At 39.9% G+C, this 19,886-nt stretch overlaps 1 protein-coding gene, 1 long non-coding RNA gene and 1 pseudogene across 2 annotated transcripts; 2 read left to right on the top strand and 1 right to left on the bottom strand.

Moving 5' to 3' along the window:
- The first annotated feature begins 3,071 nt into the window (after positions 1–3,071).
- rtn4rl2a (reticulon 4 receptor-like 2 a) lies at positions 3,072–8,285 on the top strand. The gene is made up of 4 exons (XM_077572119.1): positions 3,072–3,219; positions 3,759–3,985; positions 4,063–4,296; positions 6,037–8,285. The coding sequence occupies exons 1-4, from the start codon at positions 3,162–3,164 to the stop codon at positions 6,889–6,891; spliced, it is 1,374 nt and encodes a 457-aa protein (XP_077428245.1). The 5' UTR covers positions 3,072–3,161; the 3' UTR covers positions 6,892–8,285.
- On the bottom strand, positions 3,708–9,749 carry LOC144055799 (uncharacterized). The gene is made up of 3 exons (XR_013294937.1): positions 9,638–9,749; positions 4,566–4,606; positions 3,708–4,321 (listed from the first exon to the last, which is right to left on the bottom strand). It is a non-coding gene; the product is annotated as an uncharacterized LOC144055799 (long non-coding RNA).
- A 7,501-nt stretch (positions 9,750–17,250) lies between these two features.
- On the top strand, positions 17,251–18,847 carry LOC144054824 (uncharacterized; annotated as a pseudogene).
- The last annotated feature ends 1,039 nt before the right edge of the window (positions 18,848–19,886 follow it).

Here is a 19,886-nt window from a genome sequence, read left to right as displayed (position 1 = left end):
ACGCCCCTAATTTTTAATAATCTTTTCTTTTTTTCTTGTTTTGTTTTTTTAAAGAAAAAAATATTATTAAAAATTAAGGGTGTCAGGCGATTACAATTTGTAATTGTAATTAATTGCATGACTTCACTAGTTATTTTTTATTTTTTTTAAAGAAAATATTTTTTAAAAAATTAGTAAATATTAGGGGCGTCAGGCGAATATATATATTTTAAATTGTAATTAATCGTATGACTTCACTAGTTAATTTTTTATTATTAAAAAAAAAGAAAAGATTAAAAATTAGGTGCTTCAGGCGATTACATTTTTTAATTGTAATTAATCGCATGACTTCACTAGTTAATTTTTTTAAAGAAAAGATTAAAAAATAAAGAAATAAATAATTATTAAAAATTAGAAGCATTAAGCGATTAAAAATGTTTAATTGTAATTAATTGCATGACTTCACTAGTTAACTCACGAAAATTTTATATCTGTTCTAAATGTATAATATTTTTTTTTCTAGGTTTTCATACTTTTGTTAATAAAAGTGGGGAAAAAACTGCTAAACTAATAGAAATAGTTCAAATGAATTTATGGCAGTGAATGAGTTAAATTACCCAAAACATAAGCACGGTCTGTCAGCACTTCCTGCACTATGATTGGTTGATGCCAATAGAGTAAGCAGCCCACAACAAAATAAGTGAATGCATATAATACGAGATAAGAGAAATACTCACTATGAAATGCATTAGAATCAGCAACATAGGCAAATGTTAAGAGCGTTGGGGTATAGTATAGTAGAAATACTGTACACCACTCACAAAAAGTTAGGGATATTTGGCTTTCAGTTGAAATTTCAGGACAAGCCTAAAATGCATTGAACTTAATGTGACCTTCTCCAAGCTTTTCAATGCACATGTCCAACTGTTAAATGTTTCAGTACTTTTTGCACAAGTCGCTGTTTTCTAATAAGGAGCTTAACCGCAAAATTCACAAAAGACAATGATCCAGCTCATGGAGGTGGCATCATCAGGGAACGGCTATTGGAGACTTGTGTACCTCAAATGGAATGGCCTGCACTTTCTCCAGAGCTGAATCCTATTGATTGGACCACGCAGGCGCTAAATGATTGACGTAACACGGCACCGGCGCAGTGACGCAGCACGTCTTGCCAGTGCAGCCTCCCATTTTTTTTTCAATCAGACGCCTACTAATTGCTATGCCCCTCCTGCACAGTAGGTGGCGCTATGCACCACAATATGTTGTTGGAGAAAAAGAATCTCCAGAGTCCCATCTAGACACTTCAGATCAGTGCAACAAGATGACAGGTTTTTGGCAATGTCATGTTGGTTTCCCCGTGAGATGTGAGTGACTGTTTAAAATATTTTAGATTCAGATAGATTGTTTTGAACGGATATCAATAAGTTAAAGTTGTTTTGCACAAGCTAAAAATAAATCCATGAGCTGAATGACAAACGAAGAAGTGAAGCAGGAAACAGAAGTACGGAGCGGCCTTCCAAATTAAAAGCATAGATTTCAAAATAAGAGAGTTAAACATCACGCACAAAAGCTTGAAGAATACAGCTTAGCACTTACTCAATTAGTATATATGCCCCTTTTCGTCTAGAAATGGGGGGTTTAATAGCAAGATTTAATAACATTATTATTAAATAATAACATTATTATTAAATAATAATATAAGTAACATTATGTGGTTGGAAATAAAGTGCTAGGAGTAACAAATTTCTTTCCTTTTTTTTCAAAGGGTGTGTGGAAAATTAAACAAGAAAATATGACTTGTTCCTTAAACTAAACAAATCTAAAATTTCAAACAAGCTGCATATTTCATTCATGTTAAACACTGTTAATTGTTTATTGTTCAAATATTGTACATTTTGTCTAGCACATTATGTGCAAAAATCTCCTGTGTGCTATAATCCATCCATCCATGTTTGAAATTAATTGTTTATAAAACCAAAGTATTTGGCATAATCTTTGGATACGCATACTAAGTAACCTTGCCCCCCCACCACCCTGCCCCCCCCCCCCCCCGCCCATTTATAAAAAGTCTGGCTTCGCCACTGTTTATGCAATGGTGCTTTTCATAAAGTTGTTGGGTCATTTATTTGATATCAGCAACATGTAACTGGTGAGGCAAAATTATGCGCTGCGGATGTCTGAGCACCTGCCCTCTTGGCCCCGACCCTCTGAACGCCCCTGTAGTTTTGCCTCACTAGTCAGTCATGTGTAATTTGTCCTACTATGTGTGTAGTAGTGAAAATAGATACGGTCGTTCTTCTAGGGCTACCCCACTGAAGTGTTCTCATGGTAAGGACAGGGAGGATCTGATATCAAAAACTTTGATTAAATGCTTAAATGACTCTCCATATTGGCCTGGGAATGGAGAGTTATTGAAACTAAATTGAGCATGTAAATATGAATGGGTTTTGCTCTGTGATTGCTTGGGATCCACTCCAAAATGAAAAATTAAAAAATAAAGAAAGACATTAATGATGTACTTAACTTCCTTAACCAAGCCCAATTATTTGGAGTGATTCTCTCGTGGCATCAAGTTTTCCCTTGTGGCTGAATCATAATTCGGGGGCATCCTCCTTTCCTTGCTCACAGCCATCTGAGCTTTGTGTTGTATCTTTTGTCTGGCTTGCCTAGCGCCGGAAGCAGACCAAAAGAGTCGAGAAAGCTGCTGCCAGGAAACGACTTGTGTGCTCTTCTCCTCCCCGTCCTCCGCTCCTCCACAAAGCTCAGTCATCATCAGCGGGCAACGTGCCTCGGCTCCCTCCTTCATCCATTCATGATTTTCCAATTGCGCTCCCTCCCTCCTCCTCCATTTCTTCTACGTGCGTCCGCAGTCTCCTCCTCCCTGATCATCCAACCCACCTTTACGCGCGCAAAGTTCCCCAAGAGAATCCCCGGCAGCAAGCCCCGCCCTTTTCCGCTTCTTGCCGCCCTCACTCAATCATGACCCTGTCGTCTGTGACGTAGGAGATTCCACGGCGGCCACCTCAGTAGGCGATAGATGGATGCCGGGACTATATATGGCACACTCGTGCCCATCGGCCGGCACTCTCTCAGTCGCTCCGACTCGGGAACCAGGTCATCAGCGGAGATAGCAGGCAATACTTCGCCCCACTAGGCTAACTCGCTTTGGGCTTTGGTTAAGGATGGAAACCTTCTCGATTTCTCGGAGCCGACGATGCTCCATCGTGCGCAACTGCAAAAGTAAGTTTCTTCTTTTTGGGCTCGTTCATGTTTGATAGCAAAAACTGCATGATGTATATTTGGGAATGGTTATATCTAGGAAGATTGGATTATTACCCTCGCGGAACGCCTTTTTAGTGTTCACAATGCTGTGCGTAAAAGTCGGGTTAGCTGCAGTGCGCAAATGCTAATTATTATTATAAACGCTAGATTTAATGTTCATTTTGCGTTATCGAAACGCCAGGATAGATAGATAGATGGATGGATAGATGGATAGATAGATAGATAGTTTTGTCAATCCATACAATCAAGAAGTATAAGAAATATACACGAGCAGCATTATTGATTTAAAAAAATACATTTAATCTAAGCAAGAACGGAATAATGGTTATTCACAAAAGCAGTCTTGTTATGCAATTTAATTGTTTATTTTTATTTTTATTTATTTTTTACATTACATTAAGCCTTATAAAATACAAAAGAGTGCAGCTGGTTTCAGCACCACTGACAGCTACAGACTGACTTTTTCCTCCTCCTCCTCTCGGTTCTCCTCCATGCAGGCGGCCTCTCCTTCTGGTTGGTGGTGTGGATGGTCCTGGGCAAGCCCAGTCTGGCGTCGGGGTGCCCGCACCTGTGCGTGTGCTACCCGACTCCCATGACTGTAAGCTGCCAGGCGCAGAACTTCACCAGCGTCCCGGTCGGAGTGCCGTATGAGTCGCAGCGCGTTTTCCTCCAGAACAACAGGATCACGGAGCTTAGAGTTGGCTCTTTTGGTTTTGGGACTCAGGTAGGTAGGAAGAGGTGGTATGAAATGAGCGTTGACGTTTCACCAGCTTGAATCATCACGTGTAATTTGTATGATAGGTTCTGTGGCTGTTTTCCAACAACATTACCTGGATCGAAGCAGGGGCTTTCAGTGAGCTGAGGGACTTGGAGGAGTTGGACTTGGGGGACAACCCTAATCTTCACCGGCTGGAAGGAGGAGCCTTCCGCGGCCTGGAGAAGCTCCAGAGCCTCCATATGCACCGCTGCAAACTCACCGCTCTGCCCCACGACATCTTCCGCAAGCTTTACAGCCTGCACTATCTCTACTTACAGGTAGGGAGCACTAGACTGAAATCAACTTGCATGCCCCAAGTAAAATGGTGAATTAGTTACAATACAAGTAATGGATACATACACTTTTTATGGTATTGCAGTGTCATTTGTAAAGCCGTTGGAGCATTTATTCAATATGCTTGATATGCATCTTATTGTATTGTACTATATGCTCTTTGAGGGAGCATAATGTATGGACCTTAAGCTGGATAGCATGCATATCAAACAAATGCTCAAACAGCTTTCCAGAATGTCATGTAAACACTTACTGTATGTAAAATATGTACTGTACTTGCAGGTAGCTGTCCACCTATGAAAGAAAAAAATAGTTACAAATGTATTTCTATCCCACTGGGAGGTATTTGAATCACTATAATTTCAGACTTTTGTGTTTGTGTTTGTGAAGACAGGTCACGGCTTAACATGGAGTCTCAACATTGGGCAACCCCCCCCCCCCAAAAAAAAAAAAAAACTTTTTTCAAATTTGTCACAAATTGATGAACAGGGTTGGCGAATCTGATAATTTAGTTGATATAACTTAAAATATAAAAATTAATTAATTATGAATTATTTTTACATTTTATTATATATATCTATATATTTATTAATTAATATTAATACATATATAATAAACATAAAATTAATTAATTTAAAAATATATTTTTATTTTATGTTAACTAATATTAATTAATAATATATTATATTATTGTTATATATATTATATAATATTAATAAAAAAAAAATATTAATACTGTTATTAAAATTTTAATTTACCAATAAACTATATGTGATTTCATCATTTTACATTAGGGATGGTGAGTATCGATAGCAGGTATCGTATCGGGCAGATACCAGCCTTATTTCAAGGTACAGCATTAGTACTTGTGACGACGGCCGATACCAGTATCTGCCACTCTCTTTGGGCTGATTTAATCAGGAAGTAAAAATTAAGAATTAGAAGAATAGACAATTTCCATTAATTTCATGCAATTTTAAGAAAAAATGCTATATTGGGATACGTACATTTTTCTTTAAAATGATCCATCATTGTTTTTTGGGGGAAATAGAGGTATCAATTCTTGGTATCGGTCTAAAAAAAAAAGTAGCATTAAACATCGCTAATTTACATACAAGAATACATGAGAAAATCTAAAAGATGTTGCATGGGATACATTCTGTTATTTTATTGCCATTAAATTAACTAATTTGCTCCTAAAAACATATAAAAACGTTCTATTTTAAATATTGCCGTGGTCCCAAAAACGTATTTATCCGTTAAAAAAAAGAAAGAAAGTTTTTTCTATGCTAGAGATGATTTGAGGCATCCTCTGGCCGGAAGAGGTCGCTTAAAGCAATGGTAGTTAATACAAAAAAGGGCCAGCAGGTGGCAGCAGGGTACAAGAGATCAACCAGGGCCATGTGGCAACAAGCTCTTTTTCCCAGTGTTTTCAATAGGTTTATGAATAAAGATGCGATTTACTATTTATTAATTATTATTAACAATGATTAATTATTAGTTAATTTACTTTTTTTCCTGGTGAAAGAAGGAAGTCCCAATTTTTCTTTTGGTAGGTTCCATGTTTTTAAAGCAATAGAGCACAAAATTGTGTGGGCTTTGCAAAATCAGTCAAAATCCCGCAAAACAGCCGAGAAATGAAAATGGCTGGGAGTGAATGAGTTAAATAAAATAAAAACAACTGATAGCATTTTTGTGTGTGCTTTTGCTGTTTTTGTCCACAGGAAAACAATCTCCACTTCCTGCAGGATGACATCTTTTCGGACCTGATCAACCTGAGTCAGCTTTTCCTGCACGGAAACCGCATCCGCACTATCTCGGAAAACGTATTCCGCGGCTTGGTAAACCTTGACCGCTTGCTCCTTCATGACAACCGCGTCCGGCAGGTGAACCGCCGGGCCTTCCGCGACCTTGGTCGCCTGACCATGCTGTTCCTCTTCAACAATTCTCTGCCCGAGCTGCCCAGTCAAACCCTGAGGGACACCCAGGGCATCGAGTTCCTCCGGCTCAATGCCAACCCCTGGTCGTGCGGCTGCGAAGCCCGTGCCCTGTGGGAGTGGTTCCGGGAGGCCCGCGTGTCTTCATCTGAGGTGATCTGCGCGTCTCCTTCCACGCGTCGCGGTCAAGACCTCCGCTTTCTTCGAGAAATGGACTTCGCCCTCTGCCCGCTGGCCGACCCAGGCTCCATCGGCGGGTCCACCACCACCACCTTCAGTACCAAAACCAGATGGTGGTTCCACAAAAACAAGCCTCAGTCGTCTACCAAAGGTCTCTTTGAGAAATCTTCTGAGACGGTGAAAGCCGGCTTGCACGGGAAAGGCCCGTCCACAACCACATCGCTGGTCAAGTATGAGCTGGGGGAGGATGAACTGGCACTGCCGAAACTTGACCAGGAAGAGTACTGGGCAAATTATGGCAACGAGGACTCGGGCGTCACCCTGCGATGCTTTGAGCTCGAATGTCCTCCTGAGTTTGACCTGCCTCCATCCTCCTCCTCCACCTCACCGCCCTCGCCCTCGTCCCTCTCATTATTGGCCGTCTCGGTGTTCACAATCAGTCTCCACTTACTATTTGGCTGAATCCAAGTTCAAGTGCCCCGCCACGTGCCTCGCAGCCTGTTTTAAAGGCTGCGAGGCTCCATGTCAAGACTCTCCAAGACAGCTCTGTTGTATGCTGATCCTCAAGGCGCAGCAAGCGAGATAGGGAGATTCTGATTGTACCACCTACAGGGCTAAACACTTTTTCAGGGCTGCTAGGAGATCTTTGGATACAACACACGGCAGGCACAGCGTTACGCTCGAAGCCTGAATGATGTCACGATTTTCCTGAAATCAGGGCTGTGAGGGCTAAGTCCATCATTAACATCAGCGAGATTTGAAAGCAGTTGTCAATGATGTCATTATTTTTCATCAACTCAACTGAGTAAAAACTAATCGTGCTATTATTGCACCCAGTACTAATTACTGTTAGAAGACAGTGCATAGTAACAACAGTATTGTAACCACTTACAGTGTCATGTAAATACCGACAGTATGTTTGTTTGTTGTGCGTGCTCCAATTGATGTCGTCTAGCTCATCTTGAACCAGGAAAACTGAAGGCGACAAGGCATTTAGGAGACAGACCATATTTTTTTGAAGGCGCTCAGGGATAGAGCTGTCAAAATTAATCGATTAATCGACAAGTAATCGATGATCAAATTAATCGACAACTATTTTAATAATCAAGTCGTCATTTGGAGCCATTTTTTAATTTAAAATGGTCCAAATCCTCTCATTTTAGTATATCAACAGTAATTGTTCACTGATTTCTGTAGTCCTTCATGAAAGAAGACTGATTATCTTCTGTTTTTAATCAAAATAATACATTTGCAAACATCTGCTTTTACTTTGGAAAACAATGACCAAACCGGTAACATAATCCCCCTTTTTGTTTAATTACTACATGCATACAAAGTACGAACTAAACACCAATCACTGCTCAATAAACAGTAATCAGGAGGAAAAGGCTTTTGTAATGCACTTCAATGCAAAATTTAAATGTATCCGATTAATCAATTGAATAATCGATAGATTAATGGATTCTAAAAATATTCCATAGTGACAGCAATACTCAGGGAGTGACATGAAAAGTGAAGAAATGTAAGACAGAGGAGGTCTGATATGAAAATGACAAAATGTGAATTTGTGAATAGATTTAGAATGAGGAAGGCAAAAGAAGAGCAAGAATAGTGAAACATCCACTCTTTAGCAGCTATTCTTATTTGTATCTGAATGTTTTTGCATTTTATTCTCTTTTGAATATTTTCTGTAAATATGATGTCGTTTACGACAAACTCTGGGAAAGAATTCTTCCTTTCAGGAAGCCTGATTGGTTGTTGGATGTCTTTCTGTGACATACTGTATTGATACCAATGTAAAAAGACTTGGCTGGATGCAGATGAACATCTTTATAAAAAGAAAAATTGAATATTTATTGAATCCGACTTGTGCTTTTCTTTCAAATTTTCATCTTTGTTTTTGTTATAAAAAACAATATCAACAAACTATAATATCCAATATATATCAAAATAATATAATACAACAATATTAATATAATAGATTTAACAATATCATATTAATATAATAAACTATAATATCCAAATATATCAACATAATATAATATAATAATATTAATATAATAATATAATAGATATAATAATATTAATATAACAAACTATAATATCCAAATATATCAAAAATAATATAATATTAATATAATAATATAATAGATTTAACAATATAATAATATTAATATAATAAACTATAATATCAAAATAATATAATAATATTAATAAAATGTTATAATATGTATTATAATATTAATATAACAAACTATAATATCCAAATATATCAAAAAATATAATAATAATAATAATAATAATAATATCCAGAAAAAGTAGCAGGTTGTTGCCATGTGACTAAATCTTGAGTACACATGAGTCAAGTGTCCCAAAAGGACACAGCAATCATTCATAAATATTGGTCTAGTCTGGAAGGTCTCTGACTGTGAACGACATCTGCCGTAGTGTGGATAAATAAGGTTAAATGGATTCACAAGCCGGTGGCGCTGCGAAAGGCAATTACGTCAATAGCTTGATCACTCGCGTGAGTCATCAGCTGAAGATGATGAAGATGCCAGATGGACCAAGGAGGTGCAAATTGGCCGATTTGCAAAGAAACTAAGAGAGCAATGAGAGGCAAAGTGCGGAGAGTAGGAAGGAAAATTAGACACAAAAAAAGTCAGGCACATGCAGCCGTATAGATGGAACATGAGCTTAAGTTGTACAGGTGTAAGAAATGACTTAAAATACCACCAAGCCCACCTAAATGGTGGCATTTTACACCTTTCACACGACGCGTGGTGCTCATGCTTTCATCTCGCGCCTGCCATCCAACCTGCAGCTCGCCGCCGTTCTCACATGTCGATATCCAAGCAAAGCAAAATGTGATGCAAGCAAAGCAAAGGTGTCAAGGTTGACATGGAGTGGGAGTTGAAGAGTGGGCGTGCACGCGGAAGCTCACCAAGCAAGTTGTCCCTACTTGGCAAAAACAGGCTCGCCACTTGGAGATAATATTCAATGTTTAACTGCAAGGCAAGCGGCATCACTTCTTCTCACAGATTGGAGCAATATCATTCAATATACAACGTTCCATTGTTGCACGCGCACCCTTTGTTCAGAGAAGGAAATATAAATTTGTCTGTCAGAACCTTTTTTGTCATTTTTACTGTGGAAGAAAAACATGTCATTACAAGATGCGGCATTAAGAACAAGAATACATTCTTACTTGTTTTAACCTGATGTCGTTGAGTGGGCAGATCTTTTTTTTTTCTTGGCTCATGTTCAGTCAAACACGCACACGCGGTTGTGTAAGTCCTCCAGGCAGTTGTCAGTTGTCCAGCCTCAACGAACCCACTGAACACAAGAGAAAAAAGGAAGTGTTAAGATGAATAACTGCACTCCAATTTGATTTCTATTCATGCATATTTCAGCCACAGTCACCACATACGATACACATCTTAATATACACTATATCTGATGATGTACATTAAAAAAGACGGATTTTATTTTTTCATTACATCAACAAATATGTGTCATGTTTGGGTTCTGTTTTTCCTTGTGCGTCTCCCTTGGTCTTGTTAAGTGTAATCCTGCCCTTCCTTGTGTCAACCAATCAGTGCCCTCAGCCACTTGTGTCTTGCCCCAGGTGTGTCTTGTTGAGTCGTTAGTGTATTAAGTCTCCTGTCTCCCCTCTGTCTGCGTCGATTCATTGTCGTTTTCCTCCCGTCATGCTGCCAGTTTTTTGCCTTGTTGTCCTCCCCACGTTTTGTTTCACTTGCCGTTTGGAGTTCACTTTTGTTTTGTATAATTAAAATCCTTTTTTTAAATTTTTTTTTTTACATCACCTCTGCCCCCTTGCCCTGCATTTGGGCTTTCACCAAACTCCACTCTCCTGACAATATGTTACTATGACGGCGTATTAATGTAATATTCGGAGAAAAAAACTCGCAAATTTGCCACTTAATAAATGTGCCACTTTATGAAGTGGCAAATTTGCGAGAAAAAAACTCACAAAATTGCGACTGGGCAAATTTGTCACTTAATAAATGTGCCACTTTATAAATTGGCAAATCTGCAAGAAAAAATCTTGCAAATTTGAGTGGCAAATTTCCATTTAATAAATGTGCCACTTTATAAAGGGGCAAATTTACGGAAAAAAAACCTCGCAAATTTGAGTGGAAAATTTGCCACTTTATAAAGTGACAAATTTGCGAGAAAAAAACTCACAAAATTGCGACATAGCAAACGTGCCACTTTATAAAGTGGAAAATTTGCCATGCCGCAAATTTACTTACAATCTTACGAGAAATACACGTAGCAGAGCTATAGTCTAATGTGAGGATTCGTTGGTGGTTAATGGGACACTGTTTATAAAATGAAAAGGTAGGATGGAGACGGATTCATTCTTAAATTAAAACTTTACTCGTCATTCACCACAGCCAGAGCGACACCACTTCCTGATCCCCTATCAGCTGATTAACACTAACCAATCAGAAGCTAGCATACTTTAGGTAAATGCAAGTGAATGACAGAGAGCAGCAGATTCGACACATCAACTTAGATACATGTACAAAAAAAAAAAAAAAAGTATGAATGTCTAAATAATAATTCTGGAAACATAAATGTACAAGTAAAAATACATATTAACAAATTAACTTGATGCTCGATCCTCAGGGTGTGAACCTTCGCAAAGCGAGGCGTCATTGTCGCTGGCCGTACCCAACGCTTCAAAGAGTGAAAGCTTAACATCATATGGTCAATCTCTGCTAAAGCTATCTTCTTATTTGAAAACCAGACCGAAAAGTATTGGCACAAACATCCAAGTTGTACGCTACGTGTATTTCTAGTAAGTTTATGAGGGTTTTTTCTCGCAAATTTGCCCCTTAAAGTCGCAAATTTATGAGTTTTTTTCTCCCTAAAAATACATGGCCCTAATATGCCGTCGTATGTTACTGATAAATCTTCAGTCAGAAATGTCAGGAGTCCGGCTTGTTTTAGTTGGAATCAATCATAACTTTTTTTAAGAAAAAAAAAAAGAGATACCAATTTCACTGCTGTGATAAATATTATGTGCAGGTAATGGGTAAAAATAATTATTCACTAAGAAATGTTTAATTTCTTGCTTGTGTTAAGTCCTTTCATGTGGCCGTAAAACTGCCGCCGCTGCCTGTTCTGCAGCTAACTACACAGTACATTCTGTAGAGTAAACATTACTATTAACAGGATAAAATGCACACAATTTACTCAAAGTATTATTAGTGTGTACGAGAGAATTTGCCTATCCCATGAAAAACCTATTCAAGATTTTTTTTTTTCACACAGATATTCAAAGTTAATTTTGCAAGGAGAGATTTTAGCTAAATTTGACTAGTTTATTTAAAAAAAAAAAAGAGTGGCATAGCTCAGGTGGTAGTGTCAAGTCTCCCAAAATGAAGGTTGTGAATTTGTTCCTCAACCCTAATGTAACTTTTCTTTTTTTGTGTGAAAAATCTTTAATAGTTTTTTCTTTTCATGGGATAGGCAAATTCTCTCTCACACACACACACACACACACACACACACACACACACACACACACACACACACACACACACACACACACACACACACGCACACACACACACACACACGCACACACACACACACACACACACACACAAAATTACTCTCTCTCAAGTGTACATTTTACTCTGTTTAGAGTAAAATTTACTCTACAGAATTGTAAACAATTTAAACACGCACACACCCACACACACACACCCACACACACACACACACACACACACACACACACACACACACATCAGAACCAATATGGACATTCTGTCTCCAGTATGACTGGGAGTTTGCAATTCCTATTTAAGGATGTAACAAGTGCATCGGACAGCTCATCCTTCACAATTCTTCTGATTGGTCCTGGCAAAAGATGGCTGTGACGCATCCTCGTACAGTTCATATAACTTGTGTGGGTTTGACTGGACGTCATTTAGCATCACTCAGAGCACACAGTCACACGAGATTTCTGGGATGACAAATGGTGAGATAAAGAATAGGAATGGATGGATATCATGTGTTGAAAAATGTGCTGCACCCAGGTTTTAATACTGAGACTACAGTACTTGGAACTTAGTAACTGCCAATGACTTGTCTTTGGAAGCTCTCTAATTGTGCTTACCTTCAAACAGCACATTTACTTAGCTGACCAAAACAAGAATGCACCTTTGCACATTGCATACTCTGATCTCACACATTGCCATAACAATACTGGACTGGCGTCCTTCAGCAGTTGTTTGTATGGTAATAATAATATTGGAGTCATAGCTCTATTTCCATCCATTTAGAATATGGATGGGTAACCTAAATGCTGGAGGAGGCCACCAGTTTTCATCAGTAAGACTGGGGCGCCACATTGGCCCACGCACTTCATTATCAGTTGCATGACAAAAATGCTATTTTAGATGTGAACAATATGTGATCTTTCATTTTTCACAAGACATTTCTCAATATATTCTTCTGAAGCTTTTTAAGCTTTTCCACTCTCCTAACCCTGGCGAACCCACGGGGTCAAATTTGGCCCCTATAAATTCTGCTACTCAAATAACGAAGACCTTTTTTTATTTTACAAATTTAACTTCAAAAGTCCAGAGTGCCACTTCTGACCCCTGCATGGGGCCATCTAGTGGATGAATATTGCACTTACATGAGCCAGAGTGGTGGTGACAAGATGGCTGGCAACATGCTGTTTTGTTGAGCTGGAAATCAATCCAAACAAAACCGTCTTCTCAGCAAACCATCAGATGGTAAAATTGTGTTTTTTTTGTTAATCTATTTCATATCATGTTGCAGAATGCCTAGGAGTATGTTTTATATGTATATATATATTTTTTTGATAAATTAGCAACTCTGCTAGTTAAAAAAAAGGGTTAAAATTGAAAAAACATATATTTTGGTGTTCAGTGAATTTATAGCAGTCATTTAATGTATAATTCATAATTTTCCAAGGAAGAAAAGGGTTCTTGGGTTCTCCAGGGCTAACCCAACAACAAAGGGTTTGAAGCAAACAACAAAATAACCATCGTCGTTACCCCCCACCCACACACACACACAGCGCAAAGAACTCTCTGGCATCAAAATTAGCATTCAAGGATGACACACACCGGCTGGAAAGCAAATCAACATTTAGTGAAATAACTAATTTTGTGTATTTTTATCCCACAAAAATCTTAACACTTAATCTTAACCTATCTTAATCACTTAAAATTGTGATATTATTGAGGTATTGTGTTTGTTCTGCATATCCCTCCAAATCAGCAAAACAAACAAACAAAAAACAATAACAACAAAAACGGCCTACTAACGTTGTAGTATAGGGCAGTATCAGACCGGGTACGAGCACAACAAAGCCATGTCGATCATCTAGTGATGAAGGGTGATTGATATTACAACTAAGGATGTAACGACATCCAAACATCACGGTACAATATTATCACAATTTGAACGTCAAGGTACCATAATTACCACCATATTGTGGGGTGTTTGGTGACATAATATACTATATGAAAACTCACAATATTGTAAAAAAAAAAAGAAAAAAATGAAAAATGAAAAAAAAGATCAGAGCTGTGTGCAAACAGTGGGGAGCTATTGGCAGTGGGCGGGGGAGGACACATGTATGTAATGTACATAGATGAATAGTCATTAATATTGTCAACTTCCATTGTGATGCCACAAGAGAGTAAATTATGTATCCATCCTATCTTGATTAATGTTGTGAGGAGTCTGCCGTTTAGATTTTTTAGTTTGAGTTGTCAAACACCTTAAGGTCAATTTCAGTTTGCAGCTGACAACACTGACAAAGTCCATCGTAGGAGGGCATTGGGTAATTTTAGGTGCAGAGGTCTGTTAGGATGACTCAAGGTGAGCCAGTCAACCATACCACCTGTGGAGCATGGTGGTGGTGGCGGCGGTGGAAACCGTGGCATCATGTTCTGTGGCTGTTTTGCTGCCAGCTGGTGGTTTTCCACCACAGCAATTTCACTCCACAATTGTACTGATCAGCATATAGTGAATGCTAATTAGCTTTCAGTTAGTCCACTATGTCAATCAATGAATATTCTCCAATATGATGTAAACATTATGCCAACTGCTTGGCAGATTTCCATATCTCCGACCATCTTTCTTGCTCAGATGGCAATTGACGTCACAGCTTCCTATTTTTGAATCCTCACATCATCAAACAGTAGAAACATGCAACATGTAAGCTCCAACATGAGCCGAGAAGCTCCTCTGATTCACGATGCGTCTCACCAATCAGTTCACTGATAACGTCACAGTCGATCTCCTCTTTGTCTGTACATCTGTGACTTTCCAAATGTCCCCCCTCACAGTCCTTTGTTAATGCCATCAATCTCTGGAATGATTAATTTCTTCCAAATAGACCTTTGTGAGTCAATCTTTCATATTTTAGTCTAATTAGAGCGACTTAAAAAAAGTGTGATGGTGTAAAGGCAGAAGGATGAATGCACCGCCACAAATATACAGTATGTGGATGTTTGGTGTAAACACAATTATAATATGTAAATGCTGTGGCTGAAACAGCAGTTGCATTCGATAGAACTCAGTGCACTTTGAAGGAATATTTTGATTACTATATTAAGTGTAATCTTTGCGTGTCCAAATAATTGTATTCAGGATCTGATGAAGAAAGTTCCTTGCAAGGATTTATTTAGAAGCTTCTAAAGACACAGTCAGGACACCCACATCTGAATGTAATGTGGAGCCCCCAAGTGTGTAACAATCTACAGAACATCGACTCATTTATACTCAAAAGATAAAAGGTTCCTCTTCCCCTCCTAAGTTGATTAAAGGACAGACATGTCAACTCCTAGTGAACAAATGTGTGATGTTATTAGTAAGCAGACGTTTACATACAGACATGTTGATTCCAGGTTAAACAAAGGTGTAATGTTATTAGTAAACAGACATTTACATACAGTTCCCCTTCTTGACTGGGGGAACAAATGCAATTAGGATCTGACCCCAGACTTTTAGTCTCTAATGACAAAAGGCTCTGATAACATCATGCACATTCCTATCTTCAATACCTTTGAGGGTGAGAGGATAAAATAAAATTCACAAAATCATTATTCCACTGTATTCTATTAAACACTCATGATCATATCACATCTATATGTTGAAGACATTTAATATTTTCAATTTGATGTTTTACTGTTTTTGAATTTACTTATAGGCATATCAATGTGATATAATCATGAGTGTTTAAAAAGAATACAGTGGGATGGTGATTTTGTGAACTTTATTTGATCTTCGTACCCTCAATGCTGTTGGAGGGGCAATGTGCATGATGTGTCAGAGTCTCTTGTCATTTAGGGACTGAAGGTCTGGGGTCAGATTTTGATTACTTCTGTTCCCCCAATCAAGAAGGGGAACTGTATAAAGATGTCTGTTTACCATCAACCTTACACCTTTGTTCAATCTAGGAGATGACATGTCTGCCCTTTGTTCAATCAAGAGCCGGGAGGAGGATCCTTTTATCCTTTGGTTATAAATGAGTCGATGTTCTGTAAATTGTCACACTCTTGGGGGGTCTACGTCGCATTCAGATGTGGATGTCCTAACGGGGTCTTTAGAAGCTTCTAAATAAATTCTTGCAAGAAAACTTCTTCATCAGATTCTGAATACAATTATTTGGACACGCAAAGATTACACTTAATATAGTAATCAAAATATTCCTTCAAAATGGTGACCCCGACGTGATTTATTGAGACGTTTTTCAACAGCTGTGATTGATCCTGAACACCGGATTTCTAAAGCGCAAAAATATTAACAAGGTGAGTGGACATTTTATCCACGTAGAGAAATTCTGGTTGTTTAGGATCAATACAGTTGCATTTCGTCTGTGCTAAGTTGTATTTGGGATGTGTGAACGTTAGGGGGGTTGTAGTAGTATTTCTTACGGTGGGACGGAAAGTCCTCGATTTTGAAAATTACTACGACATTGAACCATGCATGGGAGTTTTTTCCGCGGTGGAATAGGTTGTGTTTTTTATTTTTTCGTGTGAATAAGCTACTGGGAGTGCGGAGTGGATTAGCCGCCTGTGTGTGGTATCATTCACACAAGGTGTGTGCTGTGTGGGATTACTAAAAACCGAGGGACATAATTCCTCGGTGTGTGTGTGTTGTGTTTAAGTCGCGCATAAAAATGCCCCGTGTTTACGGAAGTGACGTCAAGTCGGAGCGCTCCGCCGTTTGAAACGGCATAAGACATTGAGTACCACGGAGGAATAGGCTGTTTCTGTTGTTGTGGTGTTATAAGCAGCTAGTGGTGATCGCACTATGTGTTGCTGATGTGTGTTGTGATATAAGCAGCTCGCGTTGATCACGCGTAGTGATGCTGAATTAAACGCCCGTATATTGCGTGTATCGCTACGGTGCCGTGGAGTGATATAAAAAGCCTGCCGTTTTTTCGGTTCAGAGCTGTGTGATATAAGCCGCCCGTGAAGATCCAGGATATATTTGTTGAAGTCGCGCAAAAGGTATTTAATATCTGTTTCATTTTCGTCTTGTTTGTGTTTGTCTGAAAAAAAAAAAAATATATATATATTTTTTTGGGGGGATTAATGAGAATAGTTTTGATCTGTTATATCGTAGTATAATAAGTGAGACGTCACTGACTTTATAAATATTGAAAACGACTAATTACTACATATAATGGACGTCATTGTTGATCAAGACTCCGGCTGGTTTGATTTGCATAAACTTCCGGTCCATATTCTGAACTCTTCGCTGAGCATACAGATAAAGGCTGCAACGCTCGTGATGATTGAAGCGCTCCCACCACGCCAGAGAATACAGCAGGAGCTGAGGAGCAAACGTGAGACGGAGGTTGCCGATCTCAAGAAGATTGTGGAGGACGAGGCCAAGGCCCACGAGCAGCTGATGGCCGACATGAGACAGAAACACAACCAGGCCTTTGACGAGCTTAATGAACAGCTGGAGCAGGCCAAGCGGAACAAGATGTCTGTGGAGAAATCAAAACAGGCCCTAGAGAGCGAATGGAACGAGGTGCAAATCGAGCTCAAGACCCTGATGCAAGGCAAATCCGATTCAGAGCACCGTCGCAAGAAAGCAGAGTCCCAAGTTCAGGAGCTTCAGGTCAAATTTGGAGACAGCGAACGGCAGAGGCAGGAGATGGCGGACAAGATGGCCAAAATGCAGTCTGAGCTGGACAATGTCAACAGCCTTCTGACTGAAGCCGAGGGCAAAAACATCAAATTCAGCAAAGACCTTTCTTCAGTGGAGTCTCAGCTTCAGGATGCACAGGAACTGCTCCAAGAGGAGACTCGTCAGAAGCTCAACATCTCCACTCGCTTGCGGCAGCAGGAGGATGAGCAGAACAACCTGCGCGAGATGCTGGATGAAGAGGAGGAGGGCAAGAGAAACGTGGAGAAGCAGGTCTGCTACGTTTCAGGCACAGCTGGCCGACATGAAGAAGAAGTTGGATCAAGAGACGGCCAACCTGGAGAGCGCGGAGGAGGCTCGCAAGCGCGTCCAACGTGACGCCGACTCGTTGCAGCAGCAGCTGGAAGAGAAGACGGCCGCTTACGACAAATTGGATAAGACCAAAACCCGTTTGCAGCGGGAGCTGGGTGACATCATGGTGGATCAGGACAACCTGAGGCAGGTGGTTTCCAACCTGGACAGGAAACAGAAGAAGTTCGACCAGATGCTGGCTGAGGAGAAGACCATCTCCAGCCAGTATGCCGTGGAGCGCGACCGGGCCGAAGCAGACGCCAGGGAGAAGGACACGCGGGCGCTAACGCTAGCCCGTGAGCTGGAGGCCTTGGAGGCAGATGCCCTGCACTACCAGGAGGATCTTGCCACAGCCGAGAGACTCAAAAGACAAACGCAGGCAGAGAGAGACGAGCAGGATGAGATTAACAACGGCAATGCTAAAAATGCTCTGCTGACTGAAGAGAAGAGGAGGCTGGAGGCTTGCATAGCCCAGTTGGAGGAAGATTTGGAGGAGGAGCTACTCAACACCGAGATGATCAACGAGCGTCTGAAGAGAACCACACTGCAGATGGAGCAGCTGACCACGGAGTTTGGCGCCGAGCACAGCAGCGTCCAGCGACTGGAAGGCGCTCGTTCCCAGCTGGATCGCCAAAACAAGGAGCTGAAGCTGAAGCTGCAGGAGCTTGAAAGCACCATCAAGTCAAAGTACAAGTACACCATCGCCTCCCTGGAGGCCAAAATCGCTCAAATGGAGGAGCAGCTCGACATTGAGTCAAAGGAGCGTCAACAAGCATCCCGGCTGGTCAGGAGGACTGAGAAGAAGCTGAAGGAGGTCGCTGAAAGAAGATTCATTGGAGTGCCTTTTCCATGGGCAAAGATGGGCAAAGATGGGCACAGTTGATTCGCCTGGAAAAGCTGATCAAGTGTCAATCTGCTGGTGAAAGGGGGAAATCACTCAATGGTGATTTGAATCACATGCCCCTTTTCATCAATTCACAAGGATAGAGTCACACTGGGAATGAAGTCCCGTGACCTTTCCTGCGATCTCTGGCAGTGAGCCAGGTTCAGAAAGAGGCTGACAAACGCCTCTTTTTTTTTTTAAAAATTGACCAACTGTCGAACACACTTTTCATTCAACAAGACCTTCATCAGGAGATGGCTTCGAGGGACGGACACATCTGCTATTGCGTCGTGACACTTAACCACATCACATAGTGTTATGCCTCACATTTATTATGCCCCTTCCACTGAATTTTTTAATGAATCAAACTGAATTCTGACTGCTAAGCCCCTCTATCTTTCTCTCTCTCTCTCACCTGCTATTCTTATTTTCTGAACTCCACACATAAACATTGCTTCATTTTGCGACGATCAAGATTCGCGCTGGACTTTCTCTCTAGACTATTGTGGGATTAAATGTCCGGTTTTTGAATTTATAGAAGTTCAATGGTAGGACTGAAGACATTTAATATTTTCAATTTGATGTTTTACTGTTTTTGAATTTACTTATAGGCATATCAATGTGATATAATCATGAGTGTTTAAAAAGAATACAGTGGGATGGTGATTTTGTGAACTTTATTTGATCTTCGTACCCTCAATGCTGTTGGAGGGGCAATGTGCATGATGTGTCAGAGTCTCTTGTCATTTAGGGACTGAAGGTCTGGGGTCAGATTTTGATTACTTCTGTTCCCCCAATCAAGAAGGGGAACTGTATAAAGATGTCTGTTTACCATCAACCTTACACCTTTGTTCAATCTAGGAGATGACATGTCTGCCCTTTGTTCAATCAAGAGCCTGGAGGAGGATCCTTTTATCCTTTGGTTATAAATGAGTCGATGTTCTGTAAATTGTCACACTCTTGGGGGGTCTACGTCGCATTCAGATGTGGATGTCCTAACGGTGTCTTTAGAAGCTTCTAAATAAATTCTTGCAAGAAA

The sequence above is a fragment of the Vanacampus margaritifer genome, chromosome 7, assembly GCF_051991255.1.
Source record: "Vanacampus margaritifer isolate UIUO_Vmar chromosome 7, RoL_Vmar_1.0, whole genome shotgun sequence".
In the NCBI taxonomy this organism is placed as follows: Eukaryota; Metazoa; Chordata; class Actinopteri; order Syngnathiformes; family Syngnathidae; genus Vanacampus; species Vanacampus margaritifer.
Note: the sequence above shows the minus strand (reverse complement) of the source record. Positions and strands in the feature narration are given on the sequence as shown.